The sequence below is a fragment of the Toxoplasma gondii genome, chromosome XI (genome assembly GCF_000006565.2).
Source record: "Toxoplasma gondii ME49 chromosome XI, whole genome shotgun sequence".
Classification (NCBI taxonomy): Eukaryota; Apicomplexa; class Conoidasida; order Eucoccidiorida; family Sarcocystidae; genus Toxoplasma; species Toxoplasma gondii.
In genome coordinates, this window is record NC_031479.1 from 3,052,476 (window position 1) to 3,072,279 (window position 19,804).

The window sequence follows — 19,804 nt, forward strand, 5'->3', positions numbered from 1 at the left end:
CACAGGACAACGGCTAGCGGGCAAAATCTCAATACACTGTAGACCAAAGAGCACCGAGTTTTGCGAGCTCGCTTGGTTTCAAGAATTCTCACGTGCAGACAATACAAAGCAGAGCACTCTCATTGCAGATGCTAACCTTGAGCACAAAGGGCAAACGAACGGTCCAGACTGATGTTGGAGTGATCGCTCGAATGAGGCTTCAGGCATTTTGACATTTCTGGCTAGCATCGTCTGCAGCCTATCACAGAATAACGGTGAAGAATTAGACGAGCCTTGGGAGTGGGTGCCTTCTCGAGAAACACAACCATTCTTTCTCTAGCGCGGTTGGTTAGTTGCTGCTAAAACCGATATTGCCAAATCATGCTCAGACATAGCCACAGCCAGCTCCTCGCGGGCACGGCCGGCTGGACGTTCTGTGACTTCCGGAGTACGTTTTCTTTTTTTGTGAGGTGTCAGTTGCTCTAATGCACCGATTGACGAAGCCGCGTGGAGGAGCAAGTCCTTCCTCCGTTTCGTCGTAACATTTATAGGACAAATGTAGCGCTTCTGCGACGGAGCAGACCTCTTGCGTTGTTTGTCGTCGGTGACTGTCTGGCTGGCGCATAGTTTCAAGATGAGCAGGGTAAGTCAGCAATTCAGCCACAAGGGAAAAGGAAATCTCCGCGCACCGGGAGGTCGCACAGGTCGTGGCACTGCTGCCGAAAACGAGGAAAAGGTAAGAGCTGGGACAAATCCTCCGCTGAACTGGCGTATTAGCGATCGCTGCATAGTCAGTATAGCGTGGCATCCGCCTGAGAATGGATACAGATATCGCGTGTCTTGCACATTCTCGGATGTGGGCCCGCAAATGACATAGATGTTGAGAGGCGTCAGGTACGGCCACACAAGCATCCGTTTAGCGGCTTCTACGAAGCGGTAACCCAGCACATTGACTAGCTCACTATAATAAGACCGGTATTTACAGACGGGGCGTTCTGTGCCGCATGCCTTGCATGTAAAGTGTGCTTTGTATGGTTGTTTTTGTATGCACGGTATCTGAGTGCCTCATTTACTTGGGTAGGGATGATTGTTCTATTGCCCATACGCATTTGCTCTATGCACAACTACTGTTTCGCATATGGAAGGCTGTGAGTCTGTGTTGTGCTGTCTGCCTCTAGCAACAACACCCGCGGTCTGCGAAAACAGAGGGGAGATCTAGAAGGACTCCTGAAGAATGCAAAGCATTTTCGAAGTGGTATGAAACTACCGACACCTCGGAAGGAGCGGCCAACAGGGGGAGCATGCCAGGCGACGAAGGTGCGGCCACGTCTTCTGACCTGAAGGTTGTTATTGATTCCTCGCATGCTCGCCCTCGCCGAGCCGTTCCAAATCAGCACAGGCCGCCTCCAGCAAATACCGAAAGAAAGTCATGGAGAGATCGTACACCGTCCAGAGGGGTCTCGAGGAAACCACAGCAGCTCGCTTCCCTACCAAAGGCAGGCGACTCTAAAAGATGGATTCCCCCGATTCGACGCAGGAAGAACGGTGAGATGCTGCCATCTTACCAGTTCATGTCCCAAGCAGACGCTGCCTTAGAAAAAGCGGCAAGGATTATGATTGCGAAAGTCCAAGCAAGTCCGGCAGCGGCTTTGGGAAGGGGCAGAACTCCTCAGGATCCCCTCTCAGGCAATGCATCCGTTAGATCGAGCGACTCAGAGTCACCGAGGAAAAACAAGGCTCTGACAACACGTACCACTACGCATACCATCGAAGCAGAAACCGAACATGCACCCGTGCAATATGTTCCTGAATCAACATTCGATGGTTGGAAGTATGCGGAGTGGAAGGGGGAGAAGGAAACGGATGACATAAAGTGTGACCCCGAGGCCGCACCGCAGAAATACGTCAATAGACGTGCTAGAGCATAAGAATGAAAGTTGGATTCACAAATTCCGTAGGATGAACCATGCGTCAAGGACCGAACCAACAGTGCATGTACCGGCACTGCCGAGTTGATCGGCATGCGCCAAGTCCCAGCGGTCAGGCAATATGTTGTCCCGCAGCAAATGAACTGGCGTGTGGGAAAAACAAAAATGCTTTCTCCTGAAGAGGATGCTGTGGCCATTCATTCGTTCTCGGCCCCGGCATATGCGGTCGACGTGAGCCGCACCAGACCCACTCGATTTATTTGCTTTTTAAATCAAAACCAGAGTGAAAGTGGATCGAAACGGGAGAAGGTTGCTCGCATGAGTATGACGCTTTTGAAAAGACATCCCAAAAGGCGTGACACGTATCTCATTGGTGTAGGAGATGGAAGGGCTTCTCCCGTCGGCCTCATGTTGCACAATAGGCACAGCGATACGTGCACAAATATTACAACACGTACCAAACAGGGTTCTGCATGTCCTAGCTTTGTACTGGATTCAAATACAAAAATAATAAATGATACAACATGTTGAGGAGCGAGAGAAGCCCCCGATAGTCTAATGTGTTGCGTACAGCTCTCAGCAGCGAGCATGGCACGCCTCCAATGGGATGTCTCCACAGATTGTAGGCACAGACAACTTGTGCGCCAACGCAGCTGTACATCTCGTCGAGCGTCGTTTTCACCAAGCGACTCTCCATGCACTGATTCACCTTGCTTGTGTAGTGGTGGAACTAACGTTCCCAGTGTGCCGGGACAAATTTGCTTCGCCGCCACGCTTCGTGAACTGTCCGCCCAGGAGCATCTAGCAGCGTCTATCGACTTACGCCGTTCCCTCGCAGTACGCTTCCGTTCGCCATACACCATGCATGACACTAATACGTTCTTTCAGAGCCCCCGTATTTTTCACAAACCCTCCACGCGAAAGTAAGCGGTGCGAAGGCATGCGTCATTCAACAAGGTTGTGCGACGCTCGCAGATCGTTCATCACAGAAACTTTCGTAAATACTAGCAGATGCGGCTGTTAATCAAACAGTTGATTTGAAACGTTCACCCACTGGTTGACTTGATGAAACAACACAACAATCAGTCTTCGCCCCGATAGGATTCCTATTAAGCTGCTGTTTTCGTAGACAGATGTGATCGCCAGCCAATGCACAAAACGTTTTTGAGGCAGAGCTAAGAACTATGTCCCGAAAAACTCTCGTCACCTTGCTTGACTGAGATCTGGCTTCTGTTTTATAGTTGTATATTTAGATATACTTACGATACAGACTAAGCTTCAGAAGCATGGTATCGTGGTTGCACCTGACTGAAGTTTCTCGGGCGTGCCGTCGTGATACCTCTAGTCACTCCCCACGATGGTCATGCATGTTGAGGAACTAACAGCAGTGACAAGACAAGCTTGTGTGGAAATTCGTGAGAACAGTGACATATCCAGTTAGAGATCCCAGACACATATCGCTCAAGAACACGGCAGCAAACCACACGGAGGAAAGGAAGACGGTGTCCGAAGTCAGAGAGGCTGCATACTATCCTCTGCGTGCATCGTTATCTTCCCTTCGTCGTCCGTAGTGACAGTGCAAACTACTGAAAACCATTTGGGATACTTTCCTCTCAGGTTGCTGGCTTTTTTTTGCGCTTTTGTTTCTTCTTGCTCCGGTGGCCGTGTGCATGCATTTCAGTCCACAAATCGCGGAATGTGCGCTTGCTGGGACACTGCCTGCACAGTGATGCGTCTCCGCTGGACCCATGGGCTATTTTCTGCCACAAGATGTTGTAAAATCCGAAGAATAATTCGCTGCATAATATCTTGAAAGCAAGTGTTTGGACATCTTCGTCCTGACAACGCCGACGTTGTTTTCTCTCAACGATTGGGCTTCGGGTTCGTTGGATATCCGACTAACCCAGGCGTAGACCTGCGCGTTCCTGTTTTTATCAGCTTTTGCTCGCCCCCTCTTTCGTCTACGAGTGAAGCCTATTTTTGCTGTCTTTTTCCTTTTTCGTTGCTCTCGCTTTCTCTGGGCGTGTTCCTTCCTGTTTGCGCAGCTGCCTCGACGAGATTTATCCGACGGTTGCCGTTCGTCCAAGCGACCTTTCCGGAGCATTCTCAAGGACCGTCGTGGGTTTGTCTTGTCTGAGGAGCTTTTTATCGCAGCTTTCTTCGTTTGTGTTGTATTCGTTTTTCCCGTTGGATGGCGCCGATGACTGTGCCTAACCGCTTCCCCCGGTGCTTGCACCCTTTTCCCCCAGCGCTGCGTTGCGCATCTCCAGCTGTCTGCGAATGATGTCACGGTCGCCGGCGTTGTCCCGCTCTCTGTCCACTTACCAAAATGATTGATACGTCTCTGCACCAGCCTCTGTCGCCGCGAACTCGGCGTCCATCGACGGAGGCGAGCGATCGGACAGCTTCTGTCTGCCGGCCGGTCCCGACTTCCTCGCTTCTCCGGCGGCGCGACGGCGCGGTTCGCGGTGCCTCTGGCGTTCCTCGATCGTCTAGGTGCACCTTTGCTCTCTCCTCGCCTCCCCGTACCTCCGCTTCCTCTGTTTCTTCGGTGTCATCAACCTCCTCTTCTGCCGCCTCAGCCGCTCCCCCCGCAGGCTCGCGGCGCGCTTTCCGAAGAGATCTGGACAACGCAGGCCCGGGCGTATCTTCGCTGCGTGCGTACACTCCTCAGACGCACATTTCTCAAGATCTTCGGGCGCTTCCGTCGCCGTCCCGCGGCATTTCTCCTGGGACGCCGTCGCTCGGCCAAGCCGCTTCACGTTCTTCGCACCTTGCGGCGCCTGCCAGCTGTCCAGGTTTCTCGTCCTCCGTTCTCTCGTCCTCGTACGAGGACTCTGTCTCTTCCCTGTCGTCATCTCCAAACTCTTCGTCTCTCACGTCTCCGACGCCGCTGGAGGACAACGGCCCCGAGGAAGAAGGCCTCGACGGAGAAGACACGTTTCGCGTCTATGCCGGCGAAGACTGTCCGTCTGCGCCCTTGACACCGTCGCTGGCAGCAGAGGGGTGTCTACCGCCCACGGCCTTTCTCCGGTCGAGCTCCTCCTCGTCGCTGACCCGAGGAGAAACGGAGGGGGCTCCTCGGATCCCTTACCTAAATCTCGGGGGCTCTGCCCAGCCCACGCTCGATTCGACGCCTTCATCCAGAGGGTCTCGCAGACTTCACCGGAGCGTCTCTCCCGCCTCTCCATTGGCATCGGAACACAATCTCACAGCTTTAAGCAGGTATGCACTTCCAGCTGCCACTCCCCCCTTCGCAGGCTTAAGGCGCATTCCTGGACATCCTGCCTACCGCGGCGCCCAGGGCGTCTTCGCCTGTTCCGCGGGCGCCGACGTCGAGGCCAGTGAGGCGGTGTCTTCGTCCGGAGACGAGAGTGTAGTCAGGGGTCGCGGCCAAGTCTCCTTTTGCTCCACTCGTGAGACCTACGAGGACATTCGAGCAGGCAGGCTGTCCCGCTCTGACCTCGCGGGTCACCGCCCCCGCCACGGTGCAGCGTTCCTCGTCGACCCCGTTGTCTCCGCTTCCGTCTGCTCTCGGCCGTACACGCGGCGCCTCCGGGGCAGTGGCCGCGGCGTAGCTAGCCGGCGCTCGCGCGGTATTGCATGCGCGGAGCCTGCTCGGCCGTACGTCCAGGGAGCCGGAGAGGAGCGGCCTCCGCTCTCGCTGTCTCCCGGAAGCCTCGCGGAGGTCTCGCTCCGCGGCGAGGGACCGGCCTGCTCGCATGTGCACCTTTCTGCTCCAGTCGACTTGCCGTCCCCGTCCTCGCTGCTTCTCCACCTCGACGAGGCGGCCGCGGGAGCGGCCATCGAGGAGGACCACCGTGGCGGATGGAGGAAGTTCCTCGCTTCGCTTGCGGCGATGCGGGCGCGGAAATGGAGTACGTCCGACGGCGTTGAAATGATGCCCTCTGGCGTCTCCGCCAACGCTCCAGGTGACGACGAAGAGGATCCGCCGTCCGCTTCGCACTCGTCCTCCCTTAAGAGTCGCATCTTCGAGGCGACTGCGGCCACTCGCAGCGCTTTCGGCGCATGCATGCGCCCTGGGCGCCTCTCGGGCCGATGCTACTTCTGTTTGCACCTTGCGTCGCTCCTCCTGATCCTCTGCGTCGTCCTCCTCGCCGGAACGCTCCAACACGACCAAAAGATTTACCGCCTCCGACCCAAACAAGTCGCCGAGCTTCAGCTCCACACCACACAGCGCCTCAGAGACGCATGCGACCGAGCAGCGAGGGCCATTGCCCCGCCTCGTGACCTCGACGCGGCCCTCCAGGTCGCGTCTCGGTCCCCGTCTGACGTCTCTCTGTCTGATCTCTCTCTCGAATCTCGGAAGCGAGGTGCACAGAACGCACTCACGTCCACGCGGTCTTGGCACAGAGACATCTCCTCTGCGTCCATCGAGCGAATTTGCCGGCACGTGCGACGCTTGTTTTTCTCTCCAGGGCACGCGGGAGAGGCGAGGGAGGACGACGATGCAACAGCGCATACTCAGTTTGTCGAAGATTCAGGGAAAGATGTCAGCGGCTCCTCGGCAGAGAGCATCACGGCCACCAGCGTTCTGCGCTTTCTGAGGCCGTGTGCAGGCCATGGGACTCAGCCGCCTCCGTGCATGCCTGCGCCCACAGGCTCTTCGCCCCCGCCAGCTGGCACTCGGACCTGTCGAGCGCCGTCGTGCGGCTTCACCGACCTGTCTCAACTGTGTCTTCCCCTGGCGCCTCTGGCGGACGTGCATGTGAAGGCGGGCGATGCAGCTGGCCTAGCTGCAAAAGAAGAGCCCGGTGTACAGACACGCTGCGCCGCTCTCCGCGCTGAGACCCTCCAGACTGGTCTCTCCGAGACGTGCTCTGTCGCTGCCTCTTTTGGGGTGTGTGGGAAGAGCTTTTCGAGCGCAAGCTCTGCCACCCTCTCGGATGAGAGACCGGATTCTTCTCTCCCCAACACTTTTGGGTCTTCGGGGGTCTCTCCGTCTTCTGCAGGCTCTGGACTCGCCGCGCCGTCTCTGGCTTTTCCCCACAGCGTGTCACTTTTCTTCTTTCACCGGGAGGGCTTGCCTTCTTCTTTCCTGGATCCCTCGCGCCCCATTCTCGCATGCACGGAGGCGGATTCTCCTTTTCTGCATCTTTTTTCGTTTCTCGGGACCTCTTCCGCGTATCGCATGCTCTCCGCGGCCTTCGTCTCTCTCCTCTCCTCTGCTTACAACCTCTTCTCTCTTACGGCGGGGGCAGAGCGCACAGATGACGCAGCGGCGCCCGGCAGAGACTCCCGTCGCCGCGAGGAGAGCGGGAGGCGGAAAACGACAGAGTTGGTGGCAACGAAGATCAACGAGGAATCGTCTCTTGACCCTGTCACTTGCAACTCCCCCCTGCGATTCTGCACAGAAAACGTCGGGGACGCGTCTCGCGACCCGCGATTGTCGGGCTTTGAGCTGGGCCTCGTGTCTCTGCTCGAAGTGTCTCCGTGCCAGGGAGACTGCTCGGACCTGTGGAACGCTCCAGGATTTCTCGGCGAGGGTGGCGTCGCGGCGCAAGCTCACCGGCACCGGGCCGAGAAATATGCGAGCGCAATGCGCGCGGCGTTCGGGAATCTTTTGCCGCAGTTCTTTCTCTTGAGCTACGAGAGTGCCCTCGCCTCTCGTGAGGAGACAGAGGCTGCTGCGACTTCTCGACTGCTCACGAGTTCCTCTGAGAACTCAACGGGACGCGCGGGCGCTGAGGCCTCCGATACGTCGGCGCCGTCGCAGGATCCTGATCTCGCCGAAGCCCCGGTGACGTCGTTCCTTCCTAACTCCGGGCTCATGTTCGACTTCGCGGTTTTCGCGACTCCGTGCTATCCGTTTTCTCGGTTTCTCCACCGGCGCCTCGTCAGCTGGGGCGGCCTGCAATTTCACATTCTTCTCTTCGCCGGCTGGCTACACTCGCTGTTTGCCCCCGAGCCCCTCATTCTTCTGCATGTCCCGCGCGCTCTCTTCCTCGTCCTTGTCTCTGCGTACAGAGGCGCAGTTCTCTACGAGGGACTGAATTGGATCGAGAAGATGATCTGGACGCGGAAAGCCAGTAACGAGCGCTCTGAGCGCGGCACAGCCGGAGAGAAACATACAAAGGCCGAGGCAGAGAAACGAGAGGATCCCGCTCTCTTGAACACGGCGCCCTCAACTCTGGGGGCAGAGACCTCTGGACCCCACACTGAGGCAAATGACGCCGAAGGAAAAAGAACGGGCGACTCACCGTCGACAGACCGGGATGGCTCGGGGGGCAACGAGAAGAACGACGGAGGCTGGTGGGCGCGGAAAGACTTGAGCGATCACGTCGTTTTGTACGTCATGGCAATCGTGTTTATGAGCATCGAAGTGGCGGCGGCTCGCTCGTCGCATGCGCCGCCGAGCTTCTCACCCGAAGTCACGTCGGCAGACGGAGACGCGAGTCAGAAGCGAGTCTTCTCCAAGTGGCTGTCGTGTCTTCTCCCGCGCAGAATCTCGTCCTTCGTCTACGGGGCCGTCTTCATCTACTACGGCTTCCTTTTCGTCTGCTGTCTGCACATGGCGTACTACACCGCCGTCTTCTTCCATACGCCTGAGGAGATCTGGGTCGGCCTCACCGTCGGCGTCTGCTTCCTAGTTCTCCCCATCCTCGTGCTCCTCGAGGTCCTCGAGTGGCCTTCGCTTCAGCGCATCGGCATTGGAAGCGGCGAGAAAAAAGCCGCAGAACGCGCCGCCGCCGCCGCAGCAGCAGCCGCGACGGTGTCGGGGACTGGGGCGCAGGGCCCAGATGGAGACACTGTACGCGTTTCTTCTCCTCGTATGGGAAGGGCAAAGTCAGTTGCTAGGACGACTCAGACGCCGGAAGAAGCCGCAGCAGATACCGCGGTTGCAGCTTCGCTCGAGAGTAGGGACGAGACGCTCTCGCGGGAAGCCTCAAGAAACAGCCAGGCAGCCACGTCATTGGACGGAGACATGCTGCCGGAGAAACCTGATAAAGAAGAAGGCTCGAGGGCGGAGGAAACGCCGCGCACAGGCATCGGAGAGGCAGGCGCTGCACGTTGGGACGAGGCCTCTCAACTTGGTTCGTGATTACGTGAACGAGATGGAACGAAAATATACACGGTGACAATGGTGCATGTCGTTCCAGGAAGATGCGCACGGAGATGTGGGTTTTACGATGTAGCACTTAACGCTTGTCGACAAACTTGTTTTTGACCCGTGGACGAAGCTTACTGCGCACAGGGGGAGATCCGGGAACGTTTTCCTCGTTTTTTATGTGTTTTGCGGTCTCCAACACTTGAGACACTCCTTTATGTCCAGGTGCTTTCACACAGAATAGCGTTTTCGCTTCTCGGCCAAAACACACACCTCGGCGGACGCTGGAAGCGCGAGAAATTTCTCGACACTGTTAGAGCTACTCACACTGCGTAGGGCTGCGAGTTTGAGCCGCATGTGCTGCAATAGAGTACGACTCGTGTGCAGCACACAGATGCTAAGCACGAGAGATGGCAAGACACCGTAGAAGACTGACTTCCCCACGCAGGCTGTTCGCTCCCGGAAGAACGCGTGCAACGCTCTTGCTGTTGTGAGCACAATCTGCGTGTGTAGCGAGAAAAAATCTACACTCCCTGAAAATGGCCAAAGGCTTCGGGTAGGCCAGAGTACACACCAGAAAATACAGAAGGCGTTGCTCGAACTCGACTTCAACCGGACTACTTGAGCAAGCGCCGCCATGAGGCGAATCAATTTTCGAGATTTCCACAGTAGCACTTGCGTCAACCAGCCTCTGTGCGACCACTACGGAAGGCGTGCTAACCGTGGGTGGGAATCCTTCACGGAGGCACGCGGACTGCACGATTGCTTACTTAGACCCGGTAAGCGAGACATTCAAGATCTGAACCAGTAGGTCAACGCGTAAGATATAGACCCTTGTAAACGTTGTATTCTACGAAGAAAGTTCCCGCGTAAAATACTACACCTCCACCTGTAGTGTAGTACGGAAAGCCGCCCATGTTTGGTAAGAAGAATGAAGTTGTTTCGGACAAACGAGAACAGTATCGCCTGAAACTAGTGGCAGCAGGTCGAGTTACAACCCACTCAGAGAGTGAAAAACAGAACACTCTCGACGAGCGCTCGAGAATACGCGTGCTTGAGAAATGTGTCTGCAGATCCAATGTATGGGCAAGCTGACGTGCAGACAAACAGCCAAGCTGTATTGGCAGGTGTCTGCCTCAGCCGGTCCGTGGAGCCCGGGGCCGTCGCGAAAAACGGATTTCCCAGAGTTCGCCGTCGTAGGCTTCAACGCGGATAATCGAATTCAGAAACAACGGTGTTGACGGAAATAGAAACTGATTCTTGTCAGTTCTTCCCCAGTGTTATTGAAAAGTTCGCCTGGATCGGCGATGGGCACTAGTGTCCTGCATCGTCCGTGTGGACGATGCCTCACAGACACAAGGTCTTAGATCCACCCAGGCCACTAGTGGCACGTCGCACAGTTTTATGTTACCAGAAATATGTTCGTGTCGTCTTCAGTCGGCTTTTACATCTGAAGAGTTCGCTGCAGTGGCTGTTACCTGCCCGCCGGGTGAACTACGTACCAAGTCGTGCCCGGAATCTGAGACGCGGTGGTACTTCACAATTAGACCGTAAAAAGCAAACAGCCGACTGCACACTTCGGTCAGGTGTACATACAACTGCTTTCGCTGCTTTCGTTTCTCCTGTGCAGACTGTCCCAGGTTTTCCGCGTCCTCTTTTTCTCCCGTTTCTGCGCTCCGCACTCCACGAACGTCTGATGATGGACTGCCTGGCGAGTTGTCCACCGATCCAAACCCTATTTTGTCTTGGCCAAAAGAGTGTCTAGCCTCGAGTAAACACCAGAATTCCGGCGAGCCCTCCAAGAGGGGATTCAACCGCTGAAGCACCTCTCGGGTGTCACTACACCCGGTAAGAGCGGCGGCGTCCCGCTCGCAGTCCTTTCCAGCACCTGCACTGTCATCGGGCCGAGATTGTCCGGGGCTCTTCTCAGTCTCCACTGCTCTTCGCCTCGCCACCCACTCTTTGCATTGCCGAGACCCTTCCAAAGAGCAACCAGCCCGCTCCACCGCGCGGACTTCCGCTTTCCCGTCTGTGTGTGAACCGTCTGCCCTTTGCCGCAAGTCGTCGACCTCCTGGGCGTCCCCGAACATGCGAGCAAGTTTCTTTGTGCAAATGGCCGCCGCGGCAATCAAGAGAGGAACCGAGAACTGGTCAATCAGAGGTGTGGCCGCGATGTCATTCACAATCGCCCACATCAGGTGCGTCTCTTTGTGTGAAAAAAGGAGGAGTAGCTGTGCCTCCAGCACCGCATCGTGGAGCAGAGGCAGCTCGAGAGAGAATCCCAGCGCTTGGCAAAGCCGCTGTTCTTCGAGCAGGCACTCCTGGCGAACTTTCCAGTAGTCACGAATTCCCATGGGTGCATACCCCTTCAAGAAGTTGGGGAGCGTCTGCGGCCCCCGCAAACGACTCAGGGGAGCTTGTTGTTTTTCTTTCTTCTCTTCCTCCGGCTTCGTTCCGCTCTCGTCTTCGGCGCCACTGGCCTGTTTCTCGCCCGCCTCCTTTTTCTCTTCACTGGCAGCTTCGGCGGAAGGTTTCGTCTCTGTGGAGGTTCTTTGTCGCCTCTCGGGCGGCTCTTCGTTTTTATCTGTGGGGTCGTCCGCTCCTTCTGTCGCGTTCCTCGGCCGCTTCTTGGTCTCATCCGCGTCTCTGCTCGTCACGTTTCTCCCGTCGAGGCGGTTGTTCTTCAGAGACCAGTTGAGGAAGGCGACGCAGTTCACAGCCTCGCGCAACTTGAGATTTGTGTCGCTCGCCTTCCCGGCGAAAAACAGGCACGCAGCCATGCTGCGCGTGACGCACTGGGGGCGGTTCTCTAGCTCCTCCCGGGAAAAGTACTTGGGGAAGACCCGGCGAAACGCGGACACCGCAGCCGTGGCTGCGTGCATGGGCAAATTCAAATCGAAGGCAGCTTGCTGGAAAAGAAGACTCAAGTGGAGACGCAGCGCGTCCCACACCTCGCTCGGAGACCCCTCCGGATAGCTCAGCGTCGGCTGCGGAGGAGCGGACGCGGCCGAGTCTGTCGCCCTCACCTCGCTCTCAGCGGGCAGGCAGGGACCAAAGACCTTCTCGTCCCTCCGCATTCTGCCAGGGGGGAACAGAGGGAAAGGACGTCAAGAGAAACAAAGAGAGAAGCTGCCACGAACCGGCAGTGGCGAGAGGACTGCATGTGTCGAATTGCTTCCAGATTTTGGGCAGGATACGGCCGCAGGAAACGAGAAACCGGAGCGCCGCAGCCATCAACGCCTGAGACGCGACGAGGTGTTCAGAGCAGGTAATGAAATGAAGAAGAGAAAATGTTTTCCTCAAGGACAGCGGGAGGAAGAGAATCCCCAAAGAGAGGGAAGGTCACAAGCACACGCTTACAGGAAACTGACGGTTCTCGTGTACACCAAGAGTTCTCAAACGCAGAGTTCACGCAGCAGTAGTAGTTGAACGAAGGAAGCGTAGGCTGTCTAAAAGCGATGATGCGTCTAGATGATTCTTGACGGGAAAATCCGCATGCCTGCTCTTCGCTATGCTACAGTCTGTTCTTTTCGTTCTCATGTTCGGTGGGATTCCCGGAACTGAGCCGCGAAGAAGGGGGAAAAGAAGACCCGAGTGCAGCGGACAGATCGGATGCACACGCAAAAACTCTTGGCAGTTTCATATCGACGAAGAGAAAGAAAAAGCTATGCGATGCTTTGTTTCTTGGGGCTGCTGAGGTAAATCCTCAAAGGGAAGATGGGTGCAGCTCGCGCGGGCGTCAGCAACTGCCCGGCGAAACTCTCCCCATCATTGTCGAGAAATGCCACTGGAAGACGTCCAATAATCTTGTGTCCCTCTCATAAGAACTGTACACAACGCACTGTCTTCCTTCCTCGGAAAAAGAGTGTAACTTCTGCAGAACGCAGAGCGAAGTGGCTGCATGCACTTTGCAGACACAGGCAGTCACGCATGCGCGGCTGTGTCTGCCGTGTCTCTTCATCTAGGGTTCACACTAACCAAGATGCACGCAGTTGTTTGCTGGCCCGTTGCTCAATCCCTTCTGTTTACAATTCCTTTTTTCCTTTCCAATATATGGCCTTTCGTGTTAATAATAATGTCAAGGTAAGACATAACAAAAGACTCCACTTCGTCGTCAACTGGTCGTCGGCACACCGTTGTTTTGCTCCGAGAGAGACCACTACTGAGCTACGGAGCCTCATGGACAGCGAAACGCTCATGGATGGAGTACGCTAGAAATACACTTTGGATGTGCTAGCCGTCAGTCATGAAGAAGTTTCTCCCAGTTTGTCAGTTCCATTGTAGCAGGATCATATACTTTTTCCGTGGATAGTGTGACGCGACCACAGTCCGTGTTGTGCATGGATGCGCAACATCAGCTTTCGAAAACACGTAGAACACAATTTAATATGGAATGGTACATAGATGTGGTACTTCGACTCCCGAAAAAGATTGCTCGCACGTGCAATGTAAGAAACGCCCACTCGGGCAACACGCAGAGATACCTACCAACATGTAGTGCCGACTCTAGCGTGCGAGCAGGTTTGTTTCGCTGAACAGCGCAGGCCTTAGTGGAAGCAGTGATTTCCGCCAAAGTGCCGAAGATCTACCACAACATCTCAGGAAGGTGCGATTCAATTCGCAGCCGCCTGCTTTCCTTTCACCGGGCACAACTGACAAGAAGCACGGGTTTCCTGGAGGTTCCATAATAGGGAGGTATGGTCACCTGCCGGCAGAAATGAGCTGCGGTTGACCATGCCCTTCTTTCGGCATTCTGAGACTTTGGGGCTACTTTAGTGGTCTCACCACCATGACTGTGTGATGTTTTCTTCCATCCCCTTGCCACAGAACTGAACTTTTCTCTGTCTACACACTCAGGGTATTTTGTGTTATTTTGCGGGACAGACAACCGTGTATCTCAAATGAACCCGCTTGTTCGCTGGAGACTGCATCGCAAAGAAGTGCATCAGCGTGGACGCCAGCATTTGCAGAACGATCCGTTCCGTGGACCTGGGGAACACGTTCGTTGCTGGAAAGCGAGGGGAAACGCTGCAGAGTGTTTGTTTCCAAATGAGTCTCAAGAAAAAAAAACGTAGGTCTTGACTGTGTACGTTTATGTACATGCACCTGAGAGCGTCATACGCTTTAATGTGTAAAAGAGCATATCAAGCTCGCTACAGACGCTAACGCGGCACTGGGAAAGCAACCCGAAACTTGCAACTTTCCATGACGGACGCAGTGTTCAGATACCGCATTTGTGGGAAGGGAAAACGTTTCACCTCGGGCAGATGCGCGAGGCGTCAGTCACTTTTTTTATGAACCGTCAATGGCGGAAAACCTGCTTTTTCGTGGCTGTTTTCGATCAGGTGGAATGCGGGGGACACCGTGATACACGCTGGGCAATTTCTTCGAGTTCCTGTGCTTCTTGTTCAATTTCTAATGCGTGGGCCTCGGCTCGTAAATCCAACAAGCTGCTCGCTAAGTCTGGTAAATACGCCTGCAAATACAAGTAGAAAAGGACCGGTGTTGTTGCGATCCAGCATTCGCGTAGTTTGTTTGAAGCAGCCTTCAGCATATACCTGGCGACCGTGTCAGGAGGCAGACCTGAAGATGGACAGGAAACACAACAAATCTCAATGAATCACTCCGCACGTCCGCATACACACGAATAAAAGTGGATTTTCTATGGATCTGCGACAATATTCTGGCACAGTGCACAAATTAAGCCGCGAAGGAGAAACACTCTCAAACGATGTGCGGATCCGAGGAGTGGGTTGGAACAGTACGACCCTGGCATGTAGCTCGTTCCTATTTGTCTAACAACACATGCACAGAATACGTTCAGGCATCGCGCGTGAGGACGCCTGAAAACAAGCGCAGTGCCTCTCTTACCACTTGAAAGAAGCCGTAACTCAACTCAGTGTCTTCATGAGGAGATGAGATGTGCCTTGCGTGAACTAACGTTTGTTCCTTGACCTTCCTATATATATGATGTGCATCACGATATGCGTTCAACGTGGCTGAATAATTCATACAAGTGGCCAACGAAGTGCCGGCTCGTCTTTTTTTTCATGCGAAACAACGCCACTCACCTGCAGCGGTGTCGGTGTGCATGTATGACGTGTCGTCAGTTAGAGGTGTTCCGTCCGGACCCAAAGTTTTGTAGCTGATTTTGGTCCGTATGTAGGAGGGGAGAGCGCTCGTTACAAAGATGTTCATGTTCTTCGCTTTGAGATCCCCTAAAAGACCCAAGCACACATTCATATTTGCTTGGTGAAGAGTGTTGCTCCACTTGTGTGAAACCAACCGGTGTCACTCAAATGCTGAGGTTTCCTTTTAGATACGCGTGGAAGGCTGTGAAACTGCGGCGGTGCGAAAAAGCACGCAAAGCGTAGGACGCTGAGTCAGTAACACACATGCGTAACCTCGTTACACTGCCCTGCCACTGCTAGAGACGCTTTGTTGAGGACCTGCTGGGTCTCAGCATCGCCAATGAAGGGAAACACATGCCACGGAAATCTCTGCAACAAGTGGCAATATTTACTGACACACAAGCTACCACATTCGAACCCATACTACACCCAAAACAACTGAAGAGGCTTTACTGAAGGGATTTGTGCCTGTCAAGTGCCGACACCACGTAAGTGTGTACTTAGTCGTTCCCTCCTTGCGGGTAGAAGAACAAATAAACCTTCCCTCTTGAAATGCTGACACGTTCACGGTCTCTCCGAAAGTTCGATGGACTGGCGCGACACACGGCACATCTGCATAATAGCTACGGAACTTGTACATGCTGCTTACTTGACAAGGCTTCGGCGAAGCACAGAAGACCAACTTTAGACACAGAATAAGGTTCGTGACCGCATGCAACCAGCTTGCTTCTCCCCGAATTTGTGAAAATGATGTGACCGAAGCCTGCCTTGCTCATAATAGGAAGAAGCAGCTTCGTCAGTTTCATCTGCGCTAGCAAATCAGTCTTTATAATCTTTTCCGCAGCCTCGTAAGACATGAAAAGTCCCCGACTCGCGATACCTGAAAACGCACCAGAACATGATAGTTGGAGTCGAAAATCGCAGCAAGACACAATGTGATTTGAATTTAGACAAACGAGGATTCAGAATCGCCTTTTTATACCAGATACAATTGAGAATGGCGCAAGGGCGGCAACAGACCCGACATGCCTGTGTCGATAGTTCCCTCCACTTGCTTATTAATCATCGAGTGTCTGGATACACCACTACTGACGATGGAATCACTAAAAGGCAAACTCCCACCACTTCGTTACCGTTGAGCAAGTATTAACGAACCCGCGTTGTTGAAGAGAAAATCTATGCGGCCGTTAGGTGCCCAAGCCGTGGCTTTCACGACGATGTCCTCGAATGATTCGAGCTGTAGCAGATCGAAGGGCAGGAGGAGAAAATCGTTTTCTGACTTCTGCACTCCCTTGAGGGAGCAGAAAGTAACCACATCTTGCTTCGCTGCCTGCAGATCTTCGATCTTTCGACTCGACATGATAACCCGGCATCCCCGATGCGCCAGCAGTCGGCAGAGGCTTAGACCAACGCCACTGGAGGAGCCTGCGAGACGGGACAACCGCAACGAGACCAGTGTGTATCCACAGAGATACGTACAAATACGAATGCGCAGTTGGAAGCACCCACACTGCCCAGTGTCCACCCCCCTTTGCAAGAGCCGCAGAAAATGGCTAGTCCACCTCCCGGAAGCCTCCTTCTTCGAGGTGAATGGACTCCTCGAAAGCTTGATTGGATATGAAACAGCTCGAAGAGTATTGTTTATCTTGTCGCCTGGCGTGGCAACTATCCTGACACCTCGTTGGGTCGTTTTACCGCACCTGAAAGACCGGACGCAGCAGCGTCACAGCCACGGCGCAGTAACGGCGCACGCACCGAGACACCACGAACTCTGGCAGACTTCCCAGATGATCTCGGGGAGAATCTATGTAATGGTGCACGTAGGCGTATGCCTATCTACCAGCTGTGTATGAAACATATAAACGCACGCATGCGTCTGTACTCTTAAACAAATGTAACCGTGGAGCTACTCACGCAGGGTGAATGCCCTACTGCCGGCTTCAGTCGACGATGCGGTACAGGGTTCTACTACCAGTCTCACCCGGGCATTACACGCCCCAGTCTGTCCGTCGTAGTGTACACTTCCCTTCAATTGCTCTACTCCTTCCCCGCTACAAAGAAATACCAAGAAAAACAGATCTTGATGGCAGTATAACGACTTAGCAGATTTCGTGGCCGCGTTTAAGAAGTTTCTGTGACCTCAATAAAACGGAGAAGGACTCTCCGCCTGAGAGCGTACTCGCCGCACTGCCATTGATATGAGGCACTATACCTTCTCTGGGGGGCCCGACGGTCCTTGTGCGGACCGAGAGCAACTAAGAAAAATCTCCTTCCGGGACTGTGACACCCGCCTAGTTCTGGCGAACTCACCTGTCACCCACGCAACACGGTTCCGCCAGTACCCCGTTTTCTCGGGCAACAACATAGTCCAGAAATCCGCCTGTCGAAGAAGGTACGCGGCACAGAGCGACCAGATGAAGTTCAACGCACCAGCCGCCAGCTTGAGACTCGCACAGCACGCGACTGCGAGTAAGAGAGGCGAAGCGAGGGCGCTGGCTAGCACGCTCCCAACCGCTTGAATATCCATGATCTCTCGTAGTGGCCTGAACTCTAGAAAATGGAAATTTTGTGAGAATTGAAAGCAAAGATGGGGGAGACGACAGAAGACACCATTGCCGAATGCAAGAGAACTACCATCTGAGATTTATATTAGGTGAGGGCGATGACATTCAATACGTGCCGGGCGCTCCCCGCCTGTCGGCACCGTACGGGATGATCGGGATGATCGTACATTCACACCCAACCGGCCGCTTTCGTGAGAGGACCTTGTGTGTGCACCCGTTGGTAAGAGACGCACACGCATTCCGGCAAGCCGATTATCACGCTGCCTTTCAGGGAAGCGTTGGGAGCGTTCTTTCGAAGGGGAGTACATTGAGTGACACTCGTTCACGGCTGCAGGAAACATAGAGCATGTCCTACTATTCACTGACGGCATTTACCACTTACAGAGGGACGGGACGCTGCCAAATCGGTCTTTTCCAGATGTATGGTTCAATCGCAACGTACCGGTCAGCCACGGCGCAGGCGGCCCTTCACGATTGCAAAGACAGGCTCGCTTCCCGCTATTACATGATTACATCCAGAGGCTATAGCAATGGCTTCTCCGCAAGGCAAACACAAGACAGACATTTTGGCAAACGGTGGCGCTGGCACCCACCAACCGCTGGGGGCGTGAAACACTCTTTGACGCAAAACCTGCAAACGGTGCACATTCGTTCGTCCAGGAGTACGCCATTCCGCGATTCAAACTTGAGTAGACGTATGTTCCTTTGAGCATGCGGTGTAACGACGGTCGTGTTTCTTCTTGCGTCTGCTTCTCGCCGTTGTGCGGGAGACTGCTCGGACCTGCAACCCATTCGCTGGAGGCGGCTTCGGGCGGCAGCTCGTCACGAGGCTGCAATTGAGCGTTATCGGTAAAGACGCACACGATACTCGCACTAACATCCTCACACATACTCGTGCTGTCCTTGCTGATGAGCGTAAGCGAGTCTCGTGTAGTGGCACAAATGCATATAGGGAGAACCGTCACCGTTAGGTGGAGAACAACTTGTGCGCTTCTGCTGCTGTCATCTACTCTAGCACCGATGGCAGAGGTGGTACCAGTGCGGCAGCACGCAAAAGTTCTGTTGCGAACGGGCTTTCGTTCCTCCCCAGAAACTGCACTTCCAGCTGTCACTCCTTTGAATCACCTGAGGAGTAACAGGGAAGTTAGTTACACCCAGGCGCTTCCCTCAAGAGACTGCGTAAGCTTGGCTCCCTCCCCAAGCCACTCTTCAAGGACACTGCGAATCAAGTATCTGTTACGTCTATGACCTGTGTGTGGCGTGGTAACCCAAGGAGAAGTGCCCGCGGCGGTTAACAACAACTGAACACCGTAGTGTCAAACGAAAGCGAAAAAACCCGAGAGCCAGCAGCGAGACAGACTCTGTGTGATATCCCAGGAACTCTACAGTGGTTAAGACGTCAGAGGCGACCTGCGACGGACATAAGCAAATTTGCTAGTACTCCACTCAGCACATGCACGCCGGTCTGCGAAAAGAGCAAACGCGCTTGGGGAACCGGACCGATGTTTGTAACAGGAAGGGCGCAATTCCACTGCAGCAGTTTGGCGTGCTCCGCATGCATTTTTGACCTGTGCAGGTAAAACAATACACTTTGAGCCCTCTTTTTAACCCCGCCCCCCGTGCTAATGTAGACTACCGCATGCATGATTCAAGATTTGGCAGGCAACTCATCAGCAGAAAATCCAGTACGTCTTCAGAATTTGAGTGTGTTCTGCATATCTCGAGACGCAGTATCGGCCCGTCCATATTGAAAATGTGCAAACTGGGAGTGTTTGGGAGAGGGAGAAGTGAGCATCTGTGAGCTGCGCATCTAGCTGCCTCATCGTCTCCACTCACTTGAGTTCTTTTAGCCGCCAATCTGTAGCCATCCACGATGTATTTAACTCTCGCAGGTTCGGTCTAATGTCCGTGATCGGACCGGTTTTCATGCTTGTTTGGAAGATGTAGCCACTAACTATGTTGGTTCAGAGTTAAGCCAGCAAAGGAGTTACGTCTGTGGTAGTCGCTAATCTACCATTAGAGTCATGACATGTCGCTGCGCATAGAAACTGGCCCGACGAAGGACAGTGGGTTTGTGTATGGTTCCAAAGCTACACCTTTCTTGATATACACATGTGGAGATTGTTGAACACA

At 54.3% G+C, this 19,804-nt stretch overlaps 5 protein-coding genes across 5 annotated transcripts; 2 read left to right on the forward strand and 3 right to left on the reverse strand.

The window, feature by feature from the left end:
• Window positions 1–613: 613 nt before the first annotated feature.
• Window positions 614–1,489, forward strand: TGME49_313025 (hypothetical protein; the record flags this gene model as incomplete). The annotated part of the gene is made up of 3 exons (XM_018782742.1): window positions 614–715; window positions 1,158–1,296; window positions 1,374–1,489. The coding sequence occupies 3 exons, from the start codon at window positions 614–616 to the stop codon at window positions 1,487–1,489; spliced, it is 357 nt and encodes a 118-aa protein (XP_018635451.1).
• A 95-nt stretch (window positions 1,490–1,584) lies between these two features.
• On the forward strand, window positions 1,585–10,741 carry TGME49_313030 (hypothetical protein; the record flags this gene model as incomplete). Its single annotated transcript, XM_018782743.1, has 3 exons — window positions 1,585–8,962; window positions 9,688–9,755; window positions 10,607–10,741. Exons 1-3 carry the CDS (start codon window positions 4,237–4,239, stop codon window positions 10,739–10,741), a joined length of 4,929 nt encoding a protein of 1,642 aa, XP_018635450.1. The 5' UTR covers window positions 1,585–4,236.
• A 28-nt stretch (window positions 10,742–10,769) lies between these two features.
• Window positions 10,770–12,837, reverse strand: TGME49_313040 (hypothetical protein). The gene is made up of 2 exons (XM_018782744.1): window positions 11,046–12,837; window positions 10,770–10,864 (listed from the first exon to the last, which is right to left on the reverse strand). The coding sequence occupies exons 1-2, from the start codon at window positions 12,051–12,053 to the stop codon at window positions 10,787–10,789; spliced, it is 1,086 nt and encodes a 361-aa protein (XP_018635449.1). The 5' UTR covers window positions 12,054–12,837; the 3' UTR covers window positions 10,770–10,786.
• Window positions 12,838–13,998: 1,161 nt separating this feature from the next.
• TGME49_313050 (oxidoreductase, short chain dehydrogenase/reductase family protein) lies at window positions 13,999–17,762 on the reverse strand. Its single transcript, XM_002364476.2, has 5 exons — window positions 17,418–17,762; window positions 16,263–16,532; window positions 15,757–15,987; window positions 15,048–15,194; window positions 13,999–14,559 (listed from the first exon to the last, which is right to left on the reverse strand). Exons 1-5 carry the CDS (start codon window positions 17,632–17,634, stop codon window positions 14,318–14,320), a joined length of 1,107 nt encoding a protein of 368 aa, XP_002364517.1. The 5' UTR covers window positions 17,635–17,762; the 3' UTR covers window positions 13,999–14,317.
• A 1,308-nt stretch (window positions 17,763–19,070) lies between these two features.
• TGME49_313055 (hypothetical protein) lies at window positions 19,071–19,599 on the reverse strand (the record flags this gene model as incomplete). The annotated part of the gene is made up of 2 exons (XM_018782745.1): window positions 19,071–19,239; window positions 19,508–19,599. 2 exons carry the CDS (start codon window positions 19,597–19,599, stop codon window positions 19,071–19,073), a joined length of 261 nt encoding a protein of 86 aa, XP_018635448.1.
• Between the last annotated feature and the right edge of the window lie 205 nt (window positions 19,600–19,804).

Bases quoted from the DNA above. Each gene is read 5' to 3' on its own strand.
- TGME49_313040 (XM_018782744.1), bottom strand. From the start codon at position 12,053: ATGCGGAGGGACGAGAAGGTCTTTGGTCCCTGCCTGCCCGCTGAGAGC. The intron at 10,865-11,045 runs GTCGACGACTTG...ATGACAGTGCAG, and splicing joins TGTTCGGGGACGCCCAGGAG to GTGCTGGAAAGGACTGCGAG.
- TGME49_313050 (XM_002364476.2), bottom strand. From the start codon at position 17,634: ATGGATATTCAAGCGGTTGGGAGCGTGCTAGCCAGCGCCCTCGCTTCG. The intron at 16,533-17,417 runs GTGAGTTCGCCA...CCCGTCTCGCAG, and splicing joins CCGTGTTGCGTGGGTGACAG to GCTCCTCCAGTGGCGTTGGT. The intron at 14,560-15,047 runs GTGAGTGGCGTT...GTCCATCTTCAG, and splicing joins GCACACCGACACCGCTGCAG to GTCTGCCTCCTGACACGGTC.